This window comes from Ambystoma mexicanum, chromosome 13, assembly GCF_040938575.1.
Source record: "Ambystoma mexicanum isolate Mex_15411 chromosome 13, UKY_AmexF1_1, whole genome shotgun sequence".
Lineage (NCBI taxonomy): Eukaryota > Metazoa > Chordata > Amphibia > Caudata > Ambystomatidae > Ambystoma > Ambystoma mexicanum.
Genome location: NC_090938.1, coordinates 373,030,402 through 373,055,614, shown reverse-complemented (window position 1 = coordinate 373,055,614; position 25,213 = coordinate 373,030,402). Strand labels below are relative to the sequence as shown.

The window sequence follows — 25,213 nt, the reverse complement described above, 5'->3', positions numbered from 1 at the left end:
GTTTGAGAAGTATTCCCTGAACCAGGGAACGGCCAGCCGCGTCTGCGGCATCTAAGGAGTTCTTTACGATGCCCTGGTTTACAAGAGTTCCCTCTGAGATGATATCGAACAGGCGTGAACGCAGGGGTTCTGGTGCGTCCTCTGCTTCGCTGCGCAGCTTGCTCCACTGTGCATCTGCGTAGCTAGCTAGTAGGGAATTGTTATTCGCAATCCTAGTTGAGAAGGCTGCGGAGGTCGTGATTCTCTTCCCAAGTGCATAGAGCTTCTTGCCCTCTTTGTCAGGTGGTGCCTCACTAGTGGATAGTGGTACCCCCGCTCTTTTTCTTGTATCAGTAACTACAAGTGAGTCTGGAATAGAATGTCCTCTGATGTACAAGGGGTCAGAGGACGAAGGGCTGAAGAGCTTTTCTATCCGAGGGTTGACCCCTCTGACTAATGCAGGATTGGAAAGGGAAGGAGTTATTCTTCGCTTTATGGAAGCCAGGAGCGGAATAGACTGACTAACAGGGGCTTTTTCTTTAATAACTTTTTCTACAAAGTCTATGTCAGGAAGAGTTTCCCCTGTGTCTATTTCAAAATGCGCTGCTGCCTTGCGCAATAGTGCATTAAGGGAAGGTTGGTCATCTATGGGAGAGGTGTTTCCAATAGGTGAATCCTTGGGAGGAGAAGGGTGAAAGGCATCAGGGTTTGAGTGCACAGATGGGGATTGCCAAGGCTGCACAGATGGGGATTGCCAGGGCTGCGAGGTGGCTGTATCTTCTTCAAAAACTCCTGCACTAGTGTAAGGATCTTCTTCAAACCCCTCTTCCTCATGTTCTTCCTCTCCACCCAAACCCTCCTCATCTTCTTGGAGGTATTGCTCCTCTTCAGTGAGGCTATATACGTCTGTAGAAAGGGGAAACAGTCTAGGGATCTTGACCCTAGGGTCATCCTGGGGCCATTCTCCTGGTCTTTTGTGTGTGGGTGGGTTTTGGCTTCCCAAAAACCTTTCCATTTTCTCCATACAAGAATGGAGTCTTTCAGGGGTCTCATGGGGGACCCCTGAATAGTCTAGAGGGGGGAAATCAGTGTTTTCGCCTTCCAAACGCTTAGAACGCTCCCACAACGTCGACGAAAGGTTTCCCTCGCCCTCAGAAAAGCCCTCCGGTAGTTCAGAAGTGCCCTTAGATGAAGGGGGCAGTTCTTGGCTACTCTTGTGCTTTTTCGGCGTTTCTATAGCTTTTGGTGCGGTTTTCGACATCTGTTTCGTCGTCCGCTTACGTTTGTCTTCGGAAACAATTCTCGCCAGGCTCTCGACAACGAGTTCGACGGTAGAGGGCTCTGGTATCGACGTTGCCTGCGTTACGCGTTGTTTCTCGACGGCCGCTCTATGGAGCGTTACGTCGGATGTTTTTGAGGTAGCGCCCGTGTTTGATGAAAGCCCAATCGCTGGTCGCGGCTGCGTTTGCGGGTGGGGCTTGAGACCCTTACGGTCTGAGGTAGACGCCGGAGTGCCCTGCGTCCCCTTCGGCGCTGATGGATCCTTCGTCTTCGACGAAGAAGAGCCGTGGGTTGTGTGCTTAGGCCTATGGGGTCTATGTGCGTCCTTGTCGCCGGGGTGTTCATCCCCATAAGCAGGGCGTGAGCCGAGCCCGTCGGGGCCAGGGACGGACGTCGAGGAGCGCGAGCGCTCCTTCTGGGGGTTAATGACTTCCGTAACGGACGTCGAGTTATCACCCTCCTCGTCACTTTCTGTAACAGCGGCGGCGGGTGAGGAAACTGACTTCGACATAGCGTAGTCCGCCCACCTCTTAACTTTCCGTTCTTTAAGAGTTCTTGGTTTCAAGAGCTTACAGGCCGCGCAGCTGTCCTCCTTATGATCGAGGGGCAAGCAACGATTACAGAGCTTGTGTTTATCCTTCCAAGTGTATTTGCCCCTACAGCGTGGGCAAAACTTAAAAGGTGTCCTCTCCATAGCTGAGGCAATAATAACTGGTGATAACAACCCCAAGGGAAAGCTAGGGGAGAAAGAAAGACATTCTCAAAAAGAAGATAAAAGTTCGAACCCCCACTCTCCCTACTGTATGTTGGCCGACGAGGCCAGGCCACGTGTTTGGCAGCGCCGAAGGATCCCCTCCGTCTCTTCCCCTCCGTCGAAAACTCGTTCGGCGGAGAAACAGCTTCACAGCTAACGTCGAGTGGAGGGATCTTTAAGAATATAATAAGTATAATTAAGGACCGAGGTCCGTAGTAAGTATTTTGCAATGTCTCTCTAGGAGCTCCGCGTAAGGCGACCAGAAGCTGGGCGGAAAAAAACAATCTGAGGGACCTCGACGCGTGAGGGATTGTGGGTACAACGCACGTCACTATAGGGATAGTGTTACAGACACGCCTTGTCGACGTCCCCTTTTTCGACTACGAAAAACAAAATGCAATACTCCGCAGTGACCACTGGATGTCGGACCTATGCACAGCATGTGATTCTAAGCAGATTAACAAACATCAGAAAGAAAGTTACAAATGTACGTAAAGTCAATTTCACTTTACTGCTCTGGGAAACAGTTTATCCCAGAGAAGGTATTTAAACCATGCGGAAATCTTAGACTTCCCTGCGTCACTGCACTAAAGCTGCTGTGTGACGCAATGTAAAAGATGCCTATGGAGTTTGTCAGACTCCACACCCAAAAGAGAAACAGAGTAAAAATCACAGTAAAATACATGAGTAGGAAAAAGGGTCTCACTCTCTCCAGGTTAAAAAAATCAAGTCCTCAAAATCCAGCTAAGTTGCTGGGGGTCTCTAAGGTAGAGGGAATTGGCACCTTTCTGAGAATTCTCCCCAACATGAAAAAATCTAAAATATAAGATCTTCAAATGTCGAATGCATTAGGGACATGACCTCTGCACAACTGCTACTTTTGTTATTTAAAAGGTGTGGCCTCAGCCATCTCATTTGACTCATATTACATTTACATATCAATAAAAAGTGTAAAAGGTTTCCATGTTAACCATGCCCATTTGGGCATACCCTATCAAATCCCTGACATGGAGTTCATGTGCGCACCGGAAAAACAGTCAACCTAAGCATTAAAATAATGTTCCTAAAATCATGGGAATTAATGTTTGCAATGAAATTGCACGGGGCCCCCATAGAACAATGCTCAATATACATTTTTATAGATGAGAATGTTAGTACAGTTTTTCTCAAGTCCAACTAAGGGCTTAGTAAAAACCATTCCATCAGGGAGAATTCTCATTTCTGTGCTCATTCCCTTAAACCTTAAAGACCACCAGCACTTTTGCTGGTCTTTAGGACTTTTTAATTTTAACCCTGGAGCGAGAGAGGCCTTTTTCTCACTCCCTCACATGTTTTGACAATTTGGATTACAGGTTTCCTTTGTTTTTGGAATGTGAAATTCCAAAGGAATCTTTTATTGTATGGTGACAGCACCTTCAGTGCAGCGTCACAGAGAAATCCTTTAGATTTCTCATAAGGTTGAAATACCTTTTCTTGTGTGAACTACTGTTCCCAACATGTAGTATAGTGAAATTGACTTTACTTACCTTTTCTCTTTGTAGGTCCAGCACACACCATCCTTTGTGGAGTGCTGGGGGGTTACTTAGTAGCCCCTTATTCTACCCACTCATGCAAAAATGTTTATGTTACCCTTCCTACTTTAAACGGATGGTGGCAGTGGTTCAATTTTCCTACCATTGTGCTTTTCTACCGCAGTCTGAATCCACAGCTGCAGTATAGCACCCATTAATGACCATTTTGTCAAAATGGCCCTGGTCGCCATTTTCTGCTTGTGGGGTCTTTCTTTTTTTTACTCTGCGTCCCAAGCCAGGTTTGAGTCCTTTATTCGTTTTGCCTTTGGCGGCCTTCAGTACTGAAACCCGCTTCTGGCTCCAGTGTGTCTGCAAGGGCAAGAAGTGGGGTAGGTTCCCGAAACTCCCCTGTGAATTTTCTTTAGGAATGCCTGAATGGACCCAGTCCTCATTGGCTGGCTGGCTGACTGTCCTTTCAGGCCACCCACCCTGCTGTGTGATGGACAGCCTAGGCTGTGCATGAATGAGAGAAACCTGCTTAAAAGGCAAGGGTTTTGGGACTGTAGACCGAGTCGACCACTGGGAAGAGCAACCCGACGAAGAAACCGTGAACGAAGCTTGCTGCATCCTCCTGGACCTTTGAATTGCCTGGTGAAGGACTGCTGCTGTGCCGAAACTACTTTTTCTAATCGACAAGAAAAGCTCCGGAAGGGACAACTTCTTCCCTTGGGTTAATAGGACCAACTAACCCAGAGACAAACTTTGCTGGAAGACCTTCCCTAATTGGCTGTACTTCTTTACTGCTGCACGAAATGAGTGCAAGTGGTTGAGAAATCCGTAGTCGAGTGCAATGTCTGTAAGCCAACCAAAAGTTCGAGGAGTCTCCCCAGGAACATCCAGAAGCAGGACGACCAGAGCTCGAGTCACCTCACAAGAGTGCAGGACGCCCAACTCGTATCCACGATCTGCTGTGATGCCATCTACCGACCGATGAATCAGCAAAGTGCTGCTGATCTGAAAAGTGCCCATAGCTGCCGCAGGAGTCCTCCAGGCGGCCTCCCTCTTGTCCCCACAACTGAGGCCCAGGAACCCAGGATCTGCAACACTGCAACTAGACCGAATCCAGCTGGACCACTCGTCTTCTAACCAAAGGCACTGTTATGACTTGGGGTACTTACCTCAGTGTCTTTAGCTTTGCTCTTCACAGTTGAGACTTGCAGTAGCTACTTTGCTAGAGTTAATTTCAGCTCTACCCTTCACAAGTATAATAGCCTGTGACCCCACAGTGATTTTCCTTCAACAAACTCTTACTTTGTGCAGGACTGTTATCTAAGAGGTGCCTCAGCTCCATAGACTGTTCCAATTGACTTTGGCTGTCCTGGATCCCTGCAGACTCTTCCAGTCCACTTGACTGATATTTACTGTCTCTCAGAGGTGATAACTTGGTTTTAAACTACTATTGCTGGGAAAGGGTTTTATCCAGACTTCACTGGAAGAATTAAGTGCTCACATGCTCCGAGAACCTGTTTAACCTTTTTCCTTCCCTTAACCTTTGCTTTCTACCAACCTCAAAATCTACAAAGTGTACAAGTGATATATAAATGCCACTACTGTCCTAGTTAGTGAAGTCACCACAAGGTTTAGGAAGTGTGTAAAAAGTATTTCTAAATAGTATCTACTAGCTTTTTGAGGTGATTCTGTGAAAAGTATATTTGATTGTTATATACATTGCCCTTTAAGAATGCTCTTTTTAAAACGACTGAAATAAATAATTATTTATAACTAATAACCTTGAGTGCAAGTGTTACTTGGCTACTTTTATTGCTGGCTTTCATTGCGACAGCTCTTCAGCTCACATTTACCCCTCTTGAGATAAGCTTGGCTGCTCAGTCACACTACCAACTTGTGTAGTACCGGCCTATACCAAAAGGTGGGTTACTAATAACAAGAGGGCAAGTGTTATGTAGTCTCCCAAAGGGTTACAACATCAATTCTTGCCTAACAAATTCAACAGACTGTACAAGACTCCACTCTTTGTATAAGGCTGTACCACCTGAGTTCATGTCGACGTAGACCGAAAAGTCATGCTTCTCTTAGGAGGGAGAGAGGGCTGTAGAATCAGTACAAAGAAATTGCATTATACATATTGTCCAAAAAACAGAGACACACTATGTATTGTAAAAATAAAGGGTTTATTTTACATACAAGTAGACTAAGATTGTTGGGTAAGTACAATAAAAGCATATAAACACATTATAACACAACACTATGCTTGAAATACACTCATCAACGCTCAGACCTTATTTGGAATACCTAACAGTATTTCTAGGTAAGACAGACCTTTGTATACACTTTCAGTACAGGGCACACATTCTTAGGTAGTAAATGTAAAGACTGGCGGGGGGTGTCTGTACTCCTGCTCTCTATATGGTAGAGGAGATGCACAGAGGACCCCAGCCAAGATTCTCTATTGTTGGTAGCAATTGACGAGCAATCAAGTCCTAGCTTCTCAGGTGGTGATGCGGGCTGGTTCTTAAGTACAGTGTAGTCCCCAAGAACACAAAAAGTAATGTATTACTTAAAACAGTCTTCATATAATTATGGTTCAAAGTTATATACACAACCACAATAACTCACTTTGTGCTCAGTTAATCTACAATGACAAATATATACAGTTCTAAGTGGTACCACAATTATCAGATTTAATTAAAGTGCATCAACTGTACTCTGGTCAAATGTCACACAAATCAATTAATAAAAGGTAACCAACAATCCCGGGAGGATAGCTCAGCGGCAATGTGTTCGCCTTGGAAGCAAGAAGAGACTAAGCAACACAGGTTCGATCCCCTGGTCCGCGCTTAGAAATCTCTGGGTATTTAAGCGCGTTTTAAATACGCAACTAAGAAAACAAAAAAAACAATTATGCAACTAAAAAAAACAATTCATGTAACAGCGCCTCGATGTCTGCGGGCTGTGTGAGCGCTTTAAAAATGCAAATAAATAAAAACAATAGACATACGAGGAAAAGCAGTTGGTTTTAACAATTGGCAGAACACTGGACCCTACCGCTAGACACCTTTCTGTGTGGAGATTCCCCCCCAAGCTGGGCAACCTGTAAAATAAAGATATACTACTAGCCCAATCCATATATTGTTTAATTAGTCTCATTTCCTTCTTAAGCGTTTCAACCACCCCAATGTACCTAGAAGTTAGACGACGGGTCGTCAAAGGATCCTTCTTGAGCGGCTCCCTTTAAAGCAGGAGCCACGGATCGTCGAGATCCTACGAAGAAAAAGGTGAACAGCGGCGGTGAGGTGGCAGCTCTGGTCCTGGCAGTGCTCGTGGACGGTCGCTCGTTGACGTCCTGCGACGAAGAGGCGTGCGGGGCACCTCTGTGACGATAGTTCAGGACAGCAATGTGTTTGTGAAGAAATGTGGCCCAGCAAGGGCGTGGAGTCGTCCGGCGTTTCTAAAGTCTTTGGGTGGCGGGAAACCCACCGGCGAATGCTCCTTGGCGCATAGACGGCCTGGCCTTCTCCGGTGGGATAAGGCGGTCGTCGGTGCGGACGAGCGCGTCCGGGAATCAAATGTCTTAATCAATGGAGCATTGCGGCTCTGGTCGTCGACACGGCATCAAGCAGTCCCCGCTTCTGGACAACTAACTTTGACGGGCCAGTTCTTGAAGACAGCAGCTTTTGGATCGACGAAGTAGAGAAGCAGCAATACTTCTCTTCCAGCAGGGCTTCAAGGTTAAGCTTCAGTTTCAATGTCAGTTCCAACTCCAGCTTCTGAACGAATTCTAGCAGTGAGAGGCCCCCGGAAATACTGTTGATCTCACATTCATTCTGCTGGGTCGCAACCAATCACTAAGAAGGGCATTCAGGCAGTCAGCCAATCAGTCGCACAATGCATTCAGGCCATTCTTCTCCATCCAGACACTCAACACAGAATGTGGATTCGGACAAGAACCACGCCATTAAACACTAGACACTGCATACATACCTGTTTCGGGCAGGGCTGTCTCAATCATTGTGTCAATCACCAGATACTAGACATCCACAACACAGAATGTATATTTGTCACACACTCCATTCACCCAGGTCCGTCCCACAGGCGTACACACAACATAGTCGTTGGGAAGGCTCCAGCCAGTCTGGTCGGCACATCCCCACACTACCATATGTGGAACTTCCACCCAAAAGCCAGTCAGGGGGAAGGGACAGAGTCAGGGCTTCCCGGGATTTCGGAAAACCAAGCTAACGGGCGATGGAAGGCAAGAGGCCACAGGTGCCATCTTGTTTCCATCAGGAATCTACTGATTCCAATGACAGGGCCTGGGCATCCAAAAACGGAGGTTGCTCAGGGCACCTGTGAATACAGCACAGAGCTACCACCAGCCCGTACCCTGCTCTGTGGACCACACACACACACAGGTGCCCAAAAAAAATACACTAGGGGCACAGGGTTGTAACCCCACCTATCGGTGCCATAAGGGTATCCCATGGGTCTGTACACCAAACAACCAAAATAGAGCTGCACCGCCAGGAGTCCCACATGAACTCCTGTGTGGAAAACACGACAGAACACGCAATGAAAAGCAGTAAAGGACAAGGATACGGAGGCCCTGTCCCTCCGATGCATTTCCAGCATCACAGTCGCCCCACAGACTGAGGTTAGGGTGCCTAATCTCTCACGAGATAGACACCCTCATCCAGACGGTCAACAAACCTTCTGGAAAGGCCATCTGCATTATCGCGACTCTTCCCTGGTCTATGCTCTATGTTGAAGTCTAGCCCTTGCAGGCTAATGGACCAACTGAGCAGTTTCGGGTGCTCACCCTTCATCTGCATAAGCCACTTCAGGAGCTTATGATCTGTTTGGACCTTGAAGGTAGACCCCGTAAGGTAGGGCCTAAAACGCCTAAGGCTCCAAACTATGCATTCCTTTTCAACAGTAGCCGACCTACGTTCTCTACTGATTAATATGATCAGATGTTCCCCTCCCTTTGTCATCTAACTGGGACAAGACCGCTCAAATTCCGCTTTTGCAGGTATCCGTCTGGACGATAAAGGGTCTGCTGTAGTCAGGCGCACACATCACAGGTGCTCTACACAGACTTTCTTTTAAGCCATCAAAGGCCCTCTGACAGTCTTCAGTCCAATTATCCTTCCTAGGTTGTTTTGGTGAAGTCAGAGCGGTCAGAGGGGCAGCTATGGTTCCATAGTCTGCCATGAAATTGCGATAAAACCCAGTGAGGCCCAAAAAGGACCTCACCTGGGTTTGAGTAGTGGGAGTCTCCAAGTCATGTACATCCTGTACTTTACTGGGGTGAGGCTGGATTTGACACCCTCCTACCTCATGACCAAGATACGCGACCTTCCCCTGAGCTATCTGGCACTTGGTGGCCTTGTTAGTGAGGTTAGCCCTTTTCAAGGCCTGGAACACCTTACCTTATCCAGATGTGGCAAATGCTCTTCCCAGGTGGTACTGTAGAGGGCAATGTCGTCTAAGTAGGCCACACAGAAGGACTCTAGCCAACTGAGCGCATATTGACCAATCTCTGGTAGGTGGCAGGGGCGTTCTTCAATCCAAAAGGCATGACCCTAGACTGGTAGAGTCCCTCAGGTATGGAGAACGCTGTCTTTTCCTTGGCATGGTCCGTCAGAGCTATCTGCCAATAGCCTGGGGTAAGTTCAAAGGTGCTCACAAATTTGGCAGCACCTACGGTGTGTCCACAAGCTCATCAGCACTGGGCAATGAGTGTGCGTCAGTTTTGGTGACGGCATTGACTCCTTGGACGTCCACACAGAACCTCCAATCCTTGGTACCTGCTTGGGGACAAGGACCACTGGAATGGACCAGGGACTGGTTGAGGGTTCAATAACACCCAGATCCAACATCTTGGAGACCTCAGCCTGGATGTGGTTCTTAACGGTATCTGACATACGGTAGCACCTGCTTTTGACAGGCACACGGTCACCAGTGTCAATTTTGTGCCTACACCACAGTGTAAGGCCTGGTGTCAGAACACAGGCATACTGCCAGAGAAAAGCTCTGCAGGTTCTCTGTTGCTCTGTTGTCAGATCGGGAGAGAGATGTACTCCCTCCACTGAGCCACCCAGAGGGTTGCTATGCAGCAAATCAGGAAGGGGCTCACTCTGGTCTCCTTCCTGCTCCGATGCGATTAAGAGATACGAGACTTCTGCTCGCCTATGGAAAGGCTTGAGCCTGTTGACATGGAATACTTAGGGGCTACCCCTGAGACTCCCATGTCAACCAGATAATTGACTTCGCCCATATTGGAGATTAGCCTGAAGGGTCCAGTCCATTTGTCTGCCAAAGCTCGAGGCTTGGTAGGCTCCATAACAAGGATCTCCTGGCCTGGAGTCCAATCCCCTTGCAAAGCTTTAAGGTCATGCCAGTACTTATTCAATTCCTGGCTGGCCCAGAGATTCGCTGTCGCTTGACCCATCTGTGTCATCCTCCGTCTGAGGCCTAACACATAATCCCCTACTTGCATGGCAGGACCTGGAGGGGTGGCTTCAAAGCCACCTCTGATCAAAGCAAGGGGCCCCCCTCACGGGATGTCCAAAGAGTAACTCAAAGGGCCCGAAACCAACACGCTTGAGGTACCTCTCTGTAAGCGAACAGCAGGCATGGCAGGAGGAGATCCCATTTCCTCCTTGGGGGCTCTTCCAAAGGGCCTGGCATGCCCTTGAGAGTTTTCTTGAATCTCTCAACCAGACCATTGGTCGGGGGATGGTAAGAGGTGGAGAACTTGTAGGTTAACCCACACTCTTTCCACATGGTTTTCATGTGACTAGATATGAAGTTGGATACTCTGTCCGAGACAACCTCCTTAGAGAATCCAACACGGGTGAAAATACCCAGGAGAGCCCTGGCAACCACCTTGGCAGTAACCGTCCGAAGGTTTATAGCCTCAGGGTACCTGGTGGCATGATCGACCAAGACCAGGATGAACCGATGTCCACCTGAAGTGGGAGGGTCAAGGGGACCAACAATGTCGTTGCCCACCCTCTCAAATGGTGTACCAACCACTGGCAATGGTTGCAGTGGGGCAATGACACTGCCTCCAGTCTTGCCAGACAACTGGAAAGTTGGGCAGGTCCTGCAGTGGGACTCCACTTCTACTCCCATCCGGGGCCAGTAAAAATGGGTAGAGAGCCTCTGCTTAGTCTTCTTGGTACCAAGATGACCAGCTAAGGGCACCTCATGCGCCAAATGCAACAGGAAGGGCCTGTAAACCTGGGGTATCACCAACCTCTTGAGGGCACCAGGTTCAGGCATAGTGGGCTCACTAACAACGAGCTCACCTTCCCAATAGATCCAGAATGTCTGAGGCACTTCTCCTTGTGACTGGGACAGGGCCCGTTTTCTCAGAGTCGAGAGAGAGTGGCACTATCTCTGTCCCTTATAGAAGTCCGCCCGGGAGGGTCCCCCTTCAGCCAGCAGGCATTGAAGGCCGGGGAGGTACTTCAGGTTGAGCACCTCTCTCGCAGGAGGGTCTTCTGCCTCTTCTCCCTCGGGCGTTGAGTTTGGGTTTTCCACTGGACCCAGCCCGCCTGGAGCATGGATCCCAATGGGTGCTGTAGGAACAATAGGCAGAGAAGGAGCCCCCCCTCGCAGAGGTGGCCGCCTTGTTCTTCAATCTTCTTGCCTTAGGCCTCGCCTTTGGCTCGGGTACCCGACTCACAGCCAGACCCTGTGTCACCTGTGATCTAGTGACTGCAGCAGCGGTCATGGGGAGACCATCAGAGATCAACCCCAACTCTACTAGATCATTTCCTAACAGAATGTTAGCAGGAACATTGTCCTGAACAAGGACAGGAAGCTTTGCTATCTTGTCTCCAATCATGAGTGTGATTAAGGCTACAGGCGATAATTTGGGAGGCCCACCAGCTAACCTAGTGGTTCTCAGAGGGGCACCTACATAGTCCTCTGGCTTGAGCAGTCCACCACTGTCATGCTTGTCCCAGTGTGTCTCAAACCAGTAGAAAGCTGGCCACTCAACAGGACACTTCTCAAAAACCTACAGGTTTTCTGTGGGATTGTTGCCAGTACTTCTGCGTACTGGACCCAGGCCTCAAGGAACACTAGGGAAATCTCTACAGGGGCATCAAATGTGATCCCGGTAGAGGAGGTGAGGACAGTGACCTCCACCTCAGACATGGGGTAGGGGTAGGTCAGGCTGACAGCCTGGACTCCAAGGGCCTTACCTTTACACTTGGAGTCACCCTTGTGATCCAGAGCCCCACATTCCCAACAAGTACCAGGAGTGAGAGGTACGGTACTGTAACCACTGGGTGCCTGCTTTGCAGGGGGTGGGCCACTACTCTTATTCCCACCCACAGAGGACTTACTCCCCAGTAGATTTTTGGGTATTAGGAGAGGAAGGTTTTGGTTTACCCGACTGATTGCTTCTGGGACGCCTCAGCTTTCTGAGAGGTCCCCTTTTCTTTGTCCTTGTCGTTCCCACTGGAGTCCTTAGGGGACACCCAGTGGGAGACCACTTGTCAGCAAGCCTGGACAGTTTAAAGGGATCCAAAATGTTCTGATCAGCAACGTACTGACGCAGCTCTGGTGAACAGGCTTCAGAAAATTGCTCAACAAACAAAAAGGTCAGACAATTCAACAAAACCTTTCACCTTGTATCCATCAATCCACCCCATCATGTTCATATGTGCAACACTCACCCAGTCAGCCCAAGACACATTCTCTCTTTTCTTAAAGTCCCTGAACCCTTTAAGGTATTGGGTAGGGGTCTTGCCAAACTTGGCAATTAAAGCAGATTTCATGCACTCATACTGACCCCTTTCTTCCACACTCAGTTTCAGAATACAGTCATATCCAGTCTGAGGCACTCTGCTTAACATTTAGACCAAACTCTCTTATCCACATCATGAATTGCACAAGCCATTTCAAATGCTTAAATCCATTGGCGGATATCAAAACCCCCCACATACACACCAACCAAATCTTTCATAAACTTGGTGGCTGGGGACCCGACACTCAACTGGTTTCGCCGAAGTCTCCACTCTAGCTTTCTCTAGCTGTATTTTCTGACACTCAGTGTCCTCATTCTCGAGTTCAAGGTCCTTATCTTTGAGTTCAAGATCCCTGTTCTTGAGCTCCACTTGTTGTGCCAACTCTCTTTCTTAAGCTCAGCTTCCATTTCCAACTTGCAGTATTCAAAGGCCAATTTCATCCGTAATAACTCAAGTTCCAAGGCATTTCCTGAAGAAACATTGTTGGAGGTTGGAACCGAGGCAGCAGGAATGGCAGCATTCCCAGAAACAGATGCAACAGTAACCCCAGGGGCAGGGGCCTCAATGGTTACATCCTCCCCTTCAAGAGCTTCACAATCAATCTGTTAGTCCACCAGGGTAGCCATCGGCTCAGCCCTAGACTTATCCACAAAGTCTAACTCCCTGGCTTCACAAGCACTCCGGAGAGCCTCCAAGCTCATCCTAGTCAATTTACCATTCACAATAGATTCCATTGCTTGTAATGCAGTTATCTAGCACACAACTAAACCTCAATTTAACAAAGTGCAGATATTTTGTAAGTGGCAAGGTTATACACAGATTCTTAAAACCATAAGGATCCCACCGCTGCCACCAGTGTAAAGCCTGGAGGGGGCGTCTGTACTTCTGCTCTCTATATGGTAGAGGCACAGAGGACCCCAGCCAAGATTCTCTATTGTTGGTAGCAATGGACGAGCAATCAAGACCTAGCTTCTCAGGAGGCGATGCGGGCTGGTTCGTAAGTACAGTGTAGTCCCCAAGCAACCACAAAGGAATGTCCGCAGACTGTATTAGTTAAAAGGCAGTCTTTATATAATTAAGGTCAAAAGTTATATACACAATCACAACAACTCACTTTGTGACCCTACCAGTTGTACCATGACGCTCAGCAAGAAATCAAATAGTAAGTCAACTGGACAATATACTTTTCAGAATATTGGAACACTTATTCTTGGAAAAGTAAAACACCTACTACTCTTATTTAGGATAACAGTTATTCTAGGAGAGTTGGACCCTGGGGAGTAATATTCAATTATAGATACTTTTCAGTTCACAGATTAAGGGAAGCAATAACTAACTTATTTTAGCATAACACAGGTATACGCAAGGTAATTAAAACCTATACACTTTTTAAAAGGAGCCATCAGCAACTTAAAGGCAGGCGTAAACTGTTAATAAGCTCAATAACAGCACTGAAGAGTCATCATTTAAGTAGAGAGGTTTAATTCAAGATACACACCAGGAGAACGGCCCCCAGCAGTGGACCACGATGTCCCCCTTCTCCCGTGGTCCTCTCAACTCCTCCTCTCGGGAATCTGAAACCCTTACTGAATAACTACAGTGAAGGTCCCCTTGTAACTAAGATGTATAATACAAGATGTAAATATGATGCACTTGCAGAAGGAGTACTGAGATGCTGATGGGCACCTCCTAACATAAACCTAAGCCTCTTTGTGTCTGTCTAAAACAGACCAGGGAAAGCAAAACCAATGTTGCACTTTATGAATGACAAGGTTATTCTAGGTAGGTAAAACCTAAGGCAGACTTATTCTGGACAGGCTAACAGCAAATCAGGGGAAGCAAGACCTACTTGGGGACACCAATACATTTATCCTAACAGGAATAGTTAAGTGGAACCAACAGCATTATTTTTGGGAAGAGGAACAACCAAATAATATTTGAGTAATATACCCTTGCATTTACTTTATATTAGAATGGCTAAACAGTTTCTAAGAAATATTTTACATATACTTTGCAGAAGGTAAGTAATAACTTTTGTAACTTAACTCCCAGAGTTACAGTTACCAACCAACTTCTTTTACAAGCAAGTAACTTTGTAATACTTGTTCTTATCAATACAGAACCCTTTTCTTATCCAGTCCTTCCCTTATTCTATAGCATGTGTTCAATCAGAGGCAGTAGAGGGACCCTAATGGTCTAGGTGCCCCCTGTAGGCAGGGTGAGATAGGGTTCAGTTGTAGGCAAAGTCAGAGTTCCAGAGGAAGACAGTTAAAAAAAAAAGTAAGAATCGTTGCTTTAAAGTTAGTTGAGGGTACAGGGACTTCAGAGAAGACAGCCTAGGAGGCTTCCGCACAAGGCCTGGGTGAACTGGACGAGTAGCCTCTCAATCACAGAAAACAAGCTAAAGCCATACAGAAATCACAAAGGCTAACGTAGGTAAAACATGGCAGCTAACAGTACCTCAGCACAGACTTCAGGATATGCAGCCAAAAACCCGGTTGATGGATTCTTTGTCAAGAAGAAAGGACCTTGGAAGGACTTTTGCAGCAGGGATCATGGATCCACTGAGTGTTTCCTCTGAGCTGGACGGCTCTGGATTTGGTGCCTTTTCAGGAGCACAAAAGACAGAATATCGCTGGTCAGATTCTCATTGTTTGCAAGGTTCAGCACTCTGGTGAGCGGACTTGTTGGACTGGAATTGTGCCTCTGGAGATCCAGCAGGCTGCCCATGAAGTTTCGAGAGTCGGAATTCGGAAGACTGTACTGCACTATGGTTCCTTGGTTCCAGGGTATTGCAGTCCCCAAGGTCGCAGCACAACATGGGATGGCTCAAAATGCAGTTCATCTCGAGTCTAGTGGGTCTCACCAGGCTCTGGGTTGTTGTTTTCGGAGATACAGCAGGCTCTGGTTACACAGCAGGCTACCCAGTCGCTGGAAATTGTTTCAGCTACAGTTTTTTCATCTTCCTCTTCGGTTTTAGTTCCAGTGGTCGACACCTTCTTCAGCTTCTAGGATTGGACTTATGCAGGAAACCAGCCAATCAAACATCCTTGCAACATTCCAACTTGGAGGGTTGGCAATCCTTTCAGGACATCGAGCCTCTCCGTTTGAAATGGAATCTCGCAGTCAGGCTGGATGACAAAGGACTGCAGAGTTTTGGAATCCGCCCTCGCTTCCTGCCTACACACACTCTGGAGCGTGGGTGGGGAGTCCACAGGACTCCCGCCAAAGGTAAAAATCACACAAAGGAATTTTCCTCCTTGGATGTCAGGAGAAGAAACAAGAAAGGACAACGGAGACTAAAATGGTGAGAAAAAAAAGACTGAGGTCATTTTGGTAATATAAGCACCCATTGGTGTCTCTATCAGGGCTGGGCAAACAGCCTGCGGTAAAGGTGCACCGAATTGGGTTAACTGCCACCAGCCATTAAAGGTAAGTTTGTTCTTGTGACCTAAATGTTGCATTTAAATGACAATGGGGATACACAGTATCTACCCCAGCACTCCACATAAGGTGGGAGATGCTTGTCTCACCTAATAAAATGTAAAAGGGATCCAAAGATCCTTTCTACCCTTGGGAACTGTAGTTCTTACAAGGTTAGCCAGAGAAAGTTCAATGGGGAGCACTTAGGGCAACACAGCAACAATAGGCACTTATTGTCAAAAAGTTGTCAGAGGATTACTTTTAAAAGACACTTTGGAGAGTCTTAAAAATGACACCCAAAAAAAGAGTAAAAGAGTGGAAAAAGATTCCCACTCACTGAGGTATAGGGAAAAATAATCTACCAGTCCAGCAAAAAGTTCTGGGGTCGACACAGGTCAGGAAAATTTAGCATCGATATGAAAATCTCATCCAACATGGAGTCTCGGTATGTCGTCCTTGATATTAATCCATTCCTGTTCATCAGCATGCCCCAAGATCAATCTTCTCTGCCGTCCATTGGGCAATGTTCTTAAATACTCCAGATTGCTCAGCCCCCACTTTTCCAGCAACACCACTCCTGAGAACCAGTGATATTTAACCCTCACTGTACAACCTCTCATCTCCATCAGAGCATGTTGGGATTCATGGAAAAGTCTAGCTGGACTTTCAAAAAGAACTGCACAAAGCGTTTACGGGGCCTCGCTTCACAGACTTTGAATACCCAGCTCACTCCTTAATGCAGCTACTGGGGCGGCTGGGCATAAGCCCATAAACCTGCTCATGAAAACATTCTATATAGTTTCCAGTTGTGGACAGGGGAGAAACCTCACAGCTCACTTCGATACAAAGTTGCTGTTTTATCTTTGCATTTAACACTTCAATGGATTTGTCTAGAAACTCATGTAGCTGTCAAATGCTACCTTTTTCTTTCGAAATGGCTGGTGGCAGTGGTTTTACAACAAACTAACATGATTTTTCCGGACCGCGAACACCGGTAACTAAAAATCACGTGAGCCATGTTTTTCAAGATGGCGCCTTAAGCCCCTTTGTTCAAACGGGTCCCGGTCTTCTTTTTACGTCATTTCTTTTTGGAAAGGTCCTTCTAGAGTTTGTCTCTGCGCGCCAAACTAGGTTTGGCCCCTTTGTTCCTACACCTTTGGCGGGCTTCGGGACTGAAGACTGCCACTGGCGTCCGAGTGTCTGGGGTGGGCAGGAAGTGAGGGAGGTGCCCAAAACTCCCTATGCTTAGTCTACTAGGAGACCCAAATGCACTCTGGCGAGATTGGCTGGCTGACTGTCCAGCAAGGACAGCCACCCTGCTGGGTGAATGGCAGCTAGGCTGGAATTAAAGTGAAAAAACTGTTTAAAAGGTGAGTCTCTTGGACTGGAAAGCAGAGTCCACCACTGGAACGAAAGAACCGAAAACGAGCTGGAAGAGGACAGCTGCTTCAACTCCTGGACCGTTGGTTTGCCTGGTGAAGCCCTGCTGCAGGTCCGAATAGCCAAGTTCATCTGGACAGAGAAGCCCCTTCAAGGACGACTTCTTCCTTTGGTCCCACCAACTCAATCAACTCGTAAGCCACCTGGATACCATTCCCGGAGCTAGTTAGGATTAACCAGGGGGAAGGACACCAGCTTGTGTGCTTGACGACAGCTACTCGAACCGAAGATCTTCCATTTTGCCAGCTTGTTTGACCCCGTCCCTGTGCAGTGCAGGAGTCCCCTGCCGGCCTCCCTCTTGTCCCCACGACAAGCTCAGGAACAGCAAGATCTGCAGGCACTGGCAGGAACCAATCTCTTCCGCTGCATCTTTTTCTTCATAAGGTACTGTGCCAACCCGATTGAGATAACTTACCTCTCACAGTAAATGTTTGTGAAACTTTCCCAACTTGCAGGCCTAATCAGCTAGTGACCCGCCATATAATTCTTTTTCGTACAAACTACTTCTGAGAACATTGGCAAAGACTTTACCGTTTACTACAAGAACTGCTCTTTCCTATCCAAGGCACTAGCCCATTGACTTTGGCCTAGACCTATTGAACTGAAACTATTTGCAATGCCTAAGAAAGTATTTGTGATCTATTAACTTGTGCATTTTTACTCCCATTCAAAGTAACAAATGCCATTTTGCTCCTATTTCAGGGGAGTCTAATCTACTCAGAAACGTATTGGTTTGGTTTTGAAGTATATTTGTGGATAATATTAAGTTGCCGCCTTCAAGTGAATGTTTTCTAAATTATTGTGTAATAAATTAATACGCGTTTTACCAAGAAACATGGAGTGCAAGTTTCTACTTGAACCATTGCGATTGTAAGACCTCTGTGTCACATCCTTGTACTGCTCACATTGCCTCTTTAGATAAACCTGACTGCTCAACTCGCTACCACAAACTGTAGTACAGACTTGCACCAAAGGTTGGTTTTGCTTACACCTGTAGTCCTAATTGTATGTGGTGGTCGCAGAGGGTACTGCATGCAATTCTGCCAAACAGTCTGGAGATTACATGCCAGACACCCTGTAAATATTTTACTTGAACAAAAAATTGCTATTAATAGGCTTCTAGTCCAAGACTTTGGGCACTTCTGCACTGTTGCGTTAAATACCTGTGTCAGTATAGGGCCCACCATTGTAACATCCAAACAAATATTTCTGGTTGAAGACCATCTGGGCCAGCAGCTTTACCAATTTTTAAGATAGAATTTCACCTCTTGATTTGTTTGTGGGAAAAGATTAATCTTTCTACTATCATTCATTCTGTATTTTGTTCACACTTATTAGGGTTCTCGTCGTTTTTCACCACCCCGGTATTATGTGCGATCCAGCTGTTGAGTGAAATGGAACCGATATCCCTTTCTTGTTTCCACCAAATACCCTTGCGACTAGTCTCCAGAAGGTTTTAACATCGTTTTTCGTCTATTGCCTTATGAAGTTGATCACACCGTTTTCCTGTGTTGGAGCTGCTCATCTTTTAAAAGATACTTATAAGCCCCTTTTTTATTCATTAAGGGTCCTAGACTTTATGGTGCCTTCTCTTACCTCCTGGTTTAGGCACCCCTTCGCATATCTATATTCAGGGTCAAACCATTGAGCTTCCCCCTTTTTTCCTTATATTAGTACTGTCCCATGGGAACCGTTAATTTGCCTTGTATGTAACCCATAAGGCTTTTGAAATGGGATATTATCGGATTTTGATCCTTGTTTTTCAAAATCATCATACTCCGCCTTTGTGCTTCTGGGCTCTGTAAGGAGGGCTAGCTCGTCTCTCCCCACTTTCCCTGTTCTGTCAATTGAGACAAGTCCAGGCTGCTGCTGAATGCATAATATTGGGCGATTAAGAGCACAATAGATCTTGACTCATGTGACGCTCCGGCTCGTTAGCGGATATTTGAGGAGGAGCCCCATCAAAGCTGCAGTCCACTGCATTGTTAGCGTGCCTGGACTCCACTATGGTATCCTCTAGCGGTATGTCCGTGGGAGCTAATCAATTTCAGCCATACAGTCCTTGATTATATGCTTGAACCGTGGAATTGGGGAGTACAAGAGCTGTGTAATGGGCTCAATTTGATTGATGTCTTTACCACATCGATTCTGAGCTCCACTTTAAAGAACTTGCCCAGTTCCTCTTAATCCACTATCTTCTTGCGCCCTTAATTCACTTAACAAGTTTGTCAGGCATTTCCCGGTATATAGCTGATCAATGGATCATTAATGCTTGCAGAAAGGAGCGGTCTGAGGGAGGAGCATGCACTGCACCAGCCCACTTAGATGTTTCCAGAATTCATCCGCTTAAATCCAGTACCTCCATGATTGAGCTATCTGTTGGGTTGTCGTGAATGCCATCTGCTGTTGACATTTTTGACTGGTTTGCTGTGTTTAAGGCACCTGAAACGCTTGATGCTGTTTCCATAGTCTCAGCTGTTTTAGAGAAATGTTCTACTTTGTAGAAGCTTGCATCAGTCCTTTTCTCCGCCTGCCCTTTTGCATCTCTCAACCCAGTCGAATTGATCAGGGCCCATGGCTGTTAAACTGTTGGATTGGTTGAGTAAATTGTCGATTGGGTTAGTTGTTACATACTGTGCATATTCTGGATGAACAGACCTTTTACGTTGTAGGGACTTGGACAAAGTTTCTGTAGATGTAGTCTAAGTGGAATAGGTTTCAGAAGGGGTACCAGGGGGCCTAGACAGCTGTGTTGTTGCCTGTGGTGGGGATTCTGTGCGTTTGTCTTTATGTTTGGTAACATGTTCCGACATGTCCGAAACGGCGGTCGATGAGTGTTTAGGACCGGCAACTGATTTTTCAGTATATTTAGAGCCATGCAGCAAATGCTAATGTATGGCAGTCTTGGAACATCAGGTTTCGAATTCTTGTGAAAAAACATATGACGAAAGTTCAGTTGTCTTTAAGGCCCCTTTTGACAATCCCATCAAAGGTTGGCTTGGGGTTGTATGTTTTTGAAAGTGCACATGTGTGCCTTTGTCACCAGTGGGGCCGGGAACAGACATGCAGGAGTCTATCAACTTCTCTAATAAGTCTTTGGTTTCCGAAAACAAGCCGTAGCTGCTGAGCTCATCCTTTTCCCCGACCCAATAGAGCCAGTGGGGTGGAAAGGAATTCGCCCTACATTGCGTAGGCTGCCCACCGCTTGATGCGCCGTCCTTAAGCGTTATCGGCTTACAAAGCTTACAGGAATTGCAATGCCATTTGCGGCGTGATCGTGAGGTAGACACTTGGTAAACACACACTGTGCATCTTTAAAGGGACATTCTTTACTTCAGGAAGGACAAAATTGAAAGGGCGTCTGTTCCGTAGTATAGTATGAATTTAGTGGCATCTAGTCAGAAATGAGAAGAGAATGAAGTGGAAAGAGGCATCCACAAGCCTCAAATGTGTGAGACCTCTGCAACTCGCTCTCACTCTCACTCTCTATTCTCCCGTCTAGGCCGACTCATTCTGCAGGGCACACTCTTGATGCCCTGATCTCCTCTGACCTTCCCCCCTCTGTCCCTCTCTCCACTCCTCTCTCCTGGAGTGATCACTTTCTCTTCTCCTCCCACCTCACCCTCCCTACCCCACAGGCAAAGCCACCCCCATCACTGCCACCTTCCTTCTCGGTCATCCGACCCATGAAGCGCGTGTCAGTTGAGGCTTTCGCTGCCACCTTCTCGCCCCCTCCTCCCCTTTCGGCTGACTCCCACCCTGACACAGCCCTCTCCACTCTGCACTCTGCTATATCTGATACTCTTGATATCCTTGCCCCTGTCATGAGTATCCGCCTGACGCCCAAAGCCAAATGTAACTCCTGGTATGACTCGGATCTCGTCACCCTCAAACGCAAGTGCAGGGTGGCAGAGAGGAAATGGCGTGCTTCATGTTCATCCTCTGACAAACTGGCCTGTCGCCTGCTCCAAAGGCAATACCGGCTCTTCTTTCTCACCAAGAAGAGAGCCCTTATCCAAGACCGCATCTCTGCGGCATCTAACAATTCGGCCGAACTCTTCAAAATCTGCAAGGAGCTGGCCAACCCTACTGCAGTCTCTACCTCTCCTGTCCCCTCCCAGGCCCTCTGCACGGCACTGGCCTCTCACTTCATTTCAAAAACTCAGGACATCCTGTCCTCACTCTCCTCCCATCACCCCCCCCCCCTCTATTCTCCGCCCTTCCTCTGGCCCTTCTGCAGCCACCCCTCCTCTCTCCTTCTCTGCCCTGCCCCTTTTTTCTGCCGACAAGGTTTCAAGACAAGTCCGATCTATGAAAGTCTCGTCAAAACAGGTCCATCCCTGTTCCTCCAAGACTATCAAGGACCACAGACTCCTTGGCTCCTGCCCTTGCTGACTTCTGCAATCACTCCTTTGCCTCTGGAGTCTTCCCATCCCCTCAAGCCCAATCTCCATCACCCCCTTCCTGGGCAAGCTCCTGGAGAAACTGGCCATCTCCCAGCTCAATCTCCATGCTGAATCTGTTGGTAGTCTTCATGACCATCAGTCTGGCTTCAGAGCTGCCAGAAGCACGGAAACTGCTCTCCTGAACATCCGCGAGGACCTGCTCTCGAACCTTGACTCCAACATTCCATGTGTTCTCATTTTGCTTGATCTCTCTTCTGCCTTTGATACCGTCAACCATACCATCCTGCTCAACCGCCTCTGTGATAACCTAGGTATCACTGGTCAGGCTCTGGCGTGGCTGACCTCGTTCCTCTCCAATCGGCCCTCCAGGTCCAACTGGGGTCTTTCCTCTCTGACATCTTTTTCTCTACCTGTGGTGTCCCCCAGGGATCTAACCTCTCTCCTTGGCTGTTCAACCAGTATCTGGCACTTATTGGCCACCGCATCGCTGCTCTCTGCCCCAACTTTCAGTGCTTTGCGGCTGATACTTAACTCATTTTCAGGCTACCCTCGACCTCCTCTTCTCCTTTCCTCATCTCTGACCGTCTTTCTGCTATCCAGGAATGGTGTGCCGCCAACGACCTCTGCTTTAATGCCAGGTAGACTGAGATTCTACTCATCGGCACACCCACTCCCTCCTTCCCTGCAGCTCTCTGGCCGGCCTCTCTTGGCCCTCTTCCTGCTCCTACCTGCAAGGCAAAAAACCTTGGGGTCATCTTCGACTCCACACTCTCCTTCTCGCCTCACATATCCGACGTCTCTAAGAAGTCACACTACCAGCTACACCTCCCCAGAGGTATCCTCCCTTTCCTCTCCTTCCCCCAGAAGCTCCCTGTCTCTAAAGCCCTGGTTCTCTCGAAGCTGGACTACTGTAACAGCCTCTATCTAAATCTGCCCGCCTCTACTCTCCACCCTTTGCAACTCATCCAGAACAGGACTGCGAGACTTGTCCTTGGCCTCAAGCCCAGGGACCGTATCTCTCCAGGACTGAAATCACTGCACTGGCTCCCAGTGACTGCGAGGATCAAGTTCAAAACCCTCTGCATTGTCCACAAGGCCGTCTGGGGCCTTGGGCCTAAATACCTTCAACTCTCTCTTCCTAAATATCTTCCTTCTCGAGCTCTTCACTCATCCGCCTCCAACTCCCTCAGGGTCAGCCGCTTCTCCAAACAACGTTCTCGGTCCTTGGCCCAGCCACTCTCCCCTGCACTGCCTCCATGGTAACCCCTGCACTACGGGACTGTCTGTATCCCTACAGCCCCCCTTCCCAGCACTTGTCTGCACTTACATCGCACTTGCCACCAGCTGGCCCTTGTTATTTATCCTGTTTGCTGTATGCTATTAACCTTGTACTGCACTTCCCCTCTCACTTTCCCTCTTGCGCTTTTCCCTTTCCCTCTACCCTTTGCACTTGCGCGATCTGAATGACACCTGGCCTAGTAGGATCGTTGTCTGTCTCCCCTTTTTCCCCCTCCCTGCCTCGTCGCGCCTTGAAACACTTGTGTATAGGCGCGTTACAAATGCCATATCATATCATATATATATTACTACTACATTCTAGTAAAATTTTTCAGTGTGTTCTAAAGGCCTATAAATACCTATATTTGTATAGAACGGTCTAAGTTGAATTATTGTGTGTTATTCTACAAGGACTAATTGAGGGCCCCTGATCACACTTTCCCAAGACTAAGCCTTGACAGCGCTTCATTACTATCTTGATTGTGAAACTCAGTCTCCCCGTTCACCATAACGAGGGTGGCCTCTGAAAATCTGCCCACAAGAGTTGATTCAAAAAATCCATCTCAGATGTCTAGCGAGATCACCAACTGTGTATTTATATATGTGTATGATATGATGGGTTATTTATAACACGCTTAATACCCAGAGGTTTCTAAGCGCGGACCCGGGGTTCGAACCTGTGTTGCTACTTTTCGTCTTGCTTCCAAGGCAAGCACATTTCCCCAAAGCTATCTTTCCGAGACATAGCATAGTGTATAGGATTGTTTTCGGGATAATTACTAGCCTTAGTAAGATTAGTTTTGTACTTCTGTCCAATTAAATTTGACTGTTCAGTGACTCTCATTGTACAGCTACACCACCGCACCATAGCTCAAGTCTTGCCTTACTGCTCTGCTACAATACCTTGTTAGAGTTGCCTGGACAGAAGTGTCAATTACCCTGTTCACAAACTAGGGTGGCCTCTCGGAACTCACCCACAGGGCCGTTACTGAAAATTAATGTAAAAAACCAGATAATGTACTATTACGATTTGCAATTTGTTGCTCCTTTGGACCAACTTTTTTAACCCTTTAACCTCCAACCCTTATAATCCCTACAGGCCTTGAATTTCCCTGTCTGTGTTTGGAGCTCTATACTGGGTTTATGGAATGAGCAGTGAGTAATGTTGACAAATTATTTTGTTTGCTGTATACATATGATTGTATTCTTGTACCAAGTACTTCTTGGACAATGTTTTCAGCTCATCCCGCGCTAAGAATAAAGCCCAACTGGTCAACCAAACTACCAATTATGAGAATCTGTAGTAACTTGGACACCCTTTCATTTCGCAAAGGCGAAGACTTCCCCTCACCAGTGGATTGTGGCAAAACCTCCCAAACAGCAGATTATGAATAGCATGTGAATCTAAAATACAAACAAAAGCTCAAAATGAGGTTCAGGTTCTGTAGCACACTCCACAAAGCTTTTCAGTGTAAAGTCGTACAGGCAGCACTGCACCGATTACCAACACGCGCTTTGAAACACAATTCACTTGATGTAGAAGCGCCTTACAAATGCACAATAAAATAAATGAAAGACTGCTAAGCTATCTTTGATTAGCCAAGGATCAAACAGGCCCTCTACTCAACTCAATGAACAAACAGATCAACCTGCCACTCACCTTCGCTGGATAAGATAATCCTCTAGGATGTCAAGGCAGCGCACCATCTGCGAGAAGATTAGCACCTTGTGGCCTCCTGCCTTTAGCTTAGGCAGCAACTTGTCTATCAGCACCAGCTTCCCTGATGAGCGCACCATGGCCTGCAGGTGGAAATCATGGGAGATTGAGTGGCAGGAGTCACGGAATTCTGCCAGGATCTTCTCCTCAGCACCTGTGAAAGGGGGAGGATTTAGCAAAGCACTACATAAATATCAATTGCTATGTCAAAACAGTAATTAAAGTTACTCACCATTGTGACTAGAGTACTTTTAGTCCATAGTCCCCTTTCCTCCATCCTTCTGGGCATCCCCCAACATGGGGGCAGAACCAGAACCTATGCCAAAGAAAAACTGAGCTTTCCCCTTTAAATTTGGTAGAGCGCGTGGGAAAAAGTCACGAACAATGCCTCAGACTTTCTGAAGGATATCGTCCGAGAGAGATAAAACTTGAGGATCCTCTTGAGGTCCAAGGAATGCAGGGCCGTCTCTGCCTCCGACTGCAGGTTTGAGAACACCACCAGCAGAAAGATCTTTTTATTCAGATGAAAAGGAGAAACCACCTTGGGCAAGAAGTTTGTGCGAGTGCAGCTGCGGTAGAAGGCCAGGAGGTTTGGCTCATCCGTCAGCCTGAACCTACTGTCCAACTTCTTGCTCGTC

General features: G+C 47.3%; 1 protein-coding gene across 8 annotated transcripts in view; it reads right to left on the bottom strand.

The window, feature by feature from the left end:
- CHD8 (chromodomain helicase DNA binding protein 8) overlaps window positions 1-25,213 on the bottom strand; it is a 1,687,145-nt gene that overhangs the window by 963,246 nt on the left and 698,686 nt on the right. For all 8 annotated transcript variants that reach the window (XM_069633907.1, XM_069633913.1, XM_069633911.1 and 5 more), the window contains exon 16: window positions 24,519-24,729. In XM_069633907.1, coding sequence (XP_069490008.1) covers window positions 24,519-24,729 — 211 coding nt within the window. The remainder of the gene's footprint in view (window positions 1-24,518; window positions 24,730-25,213) is intronic.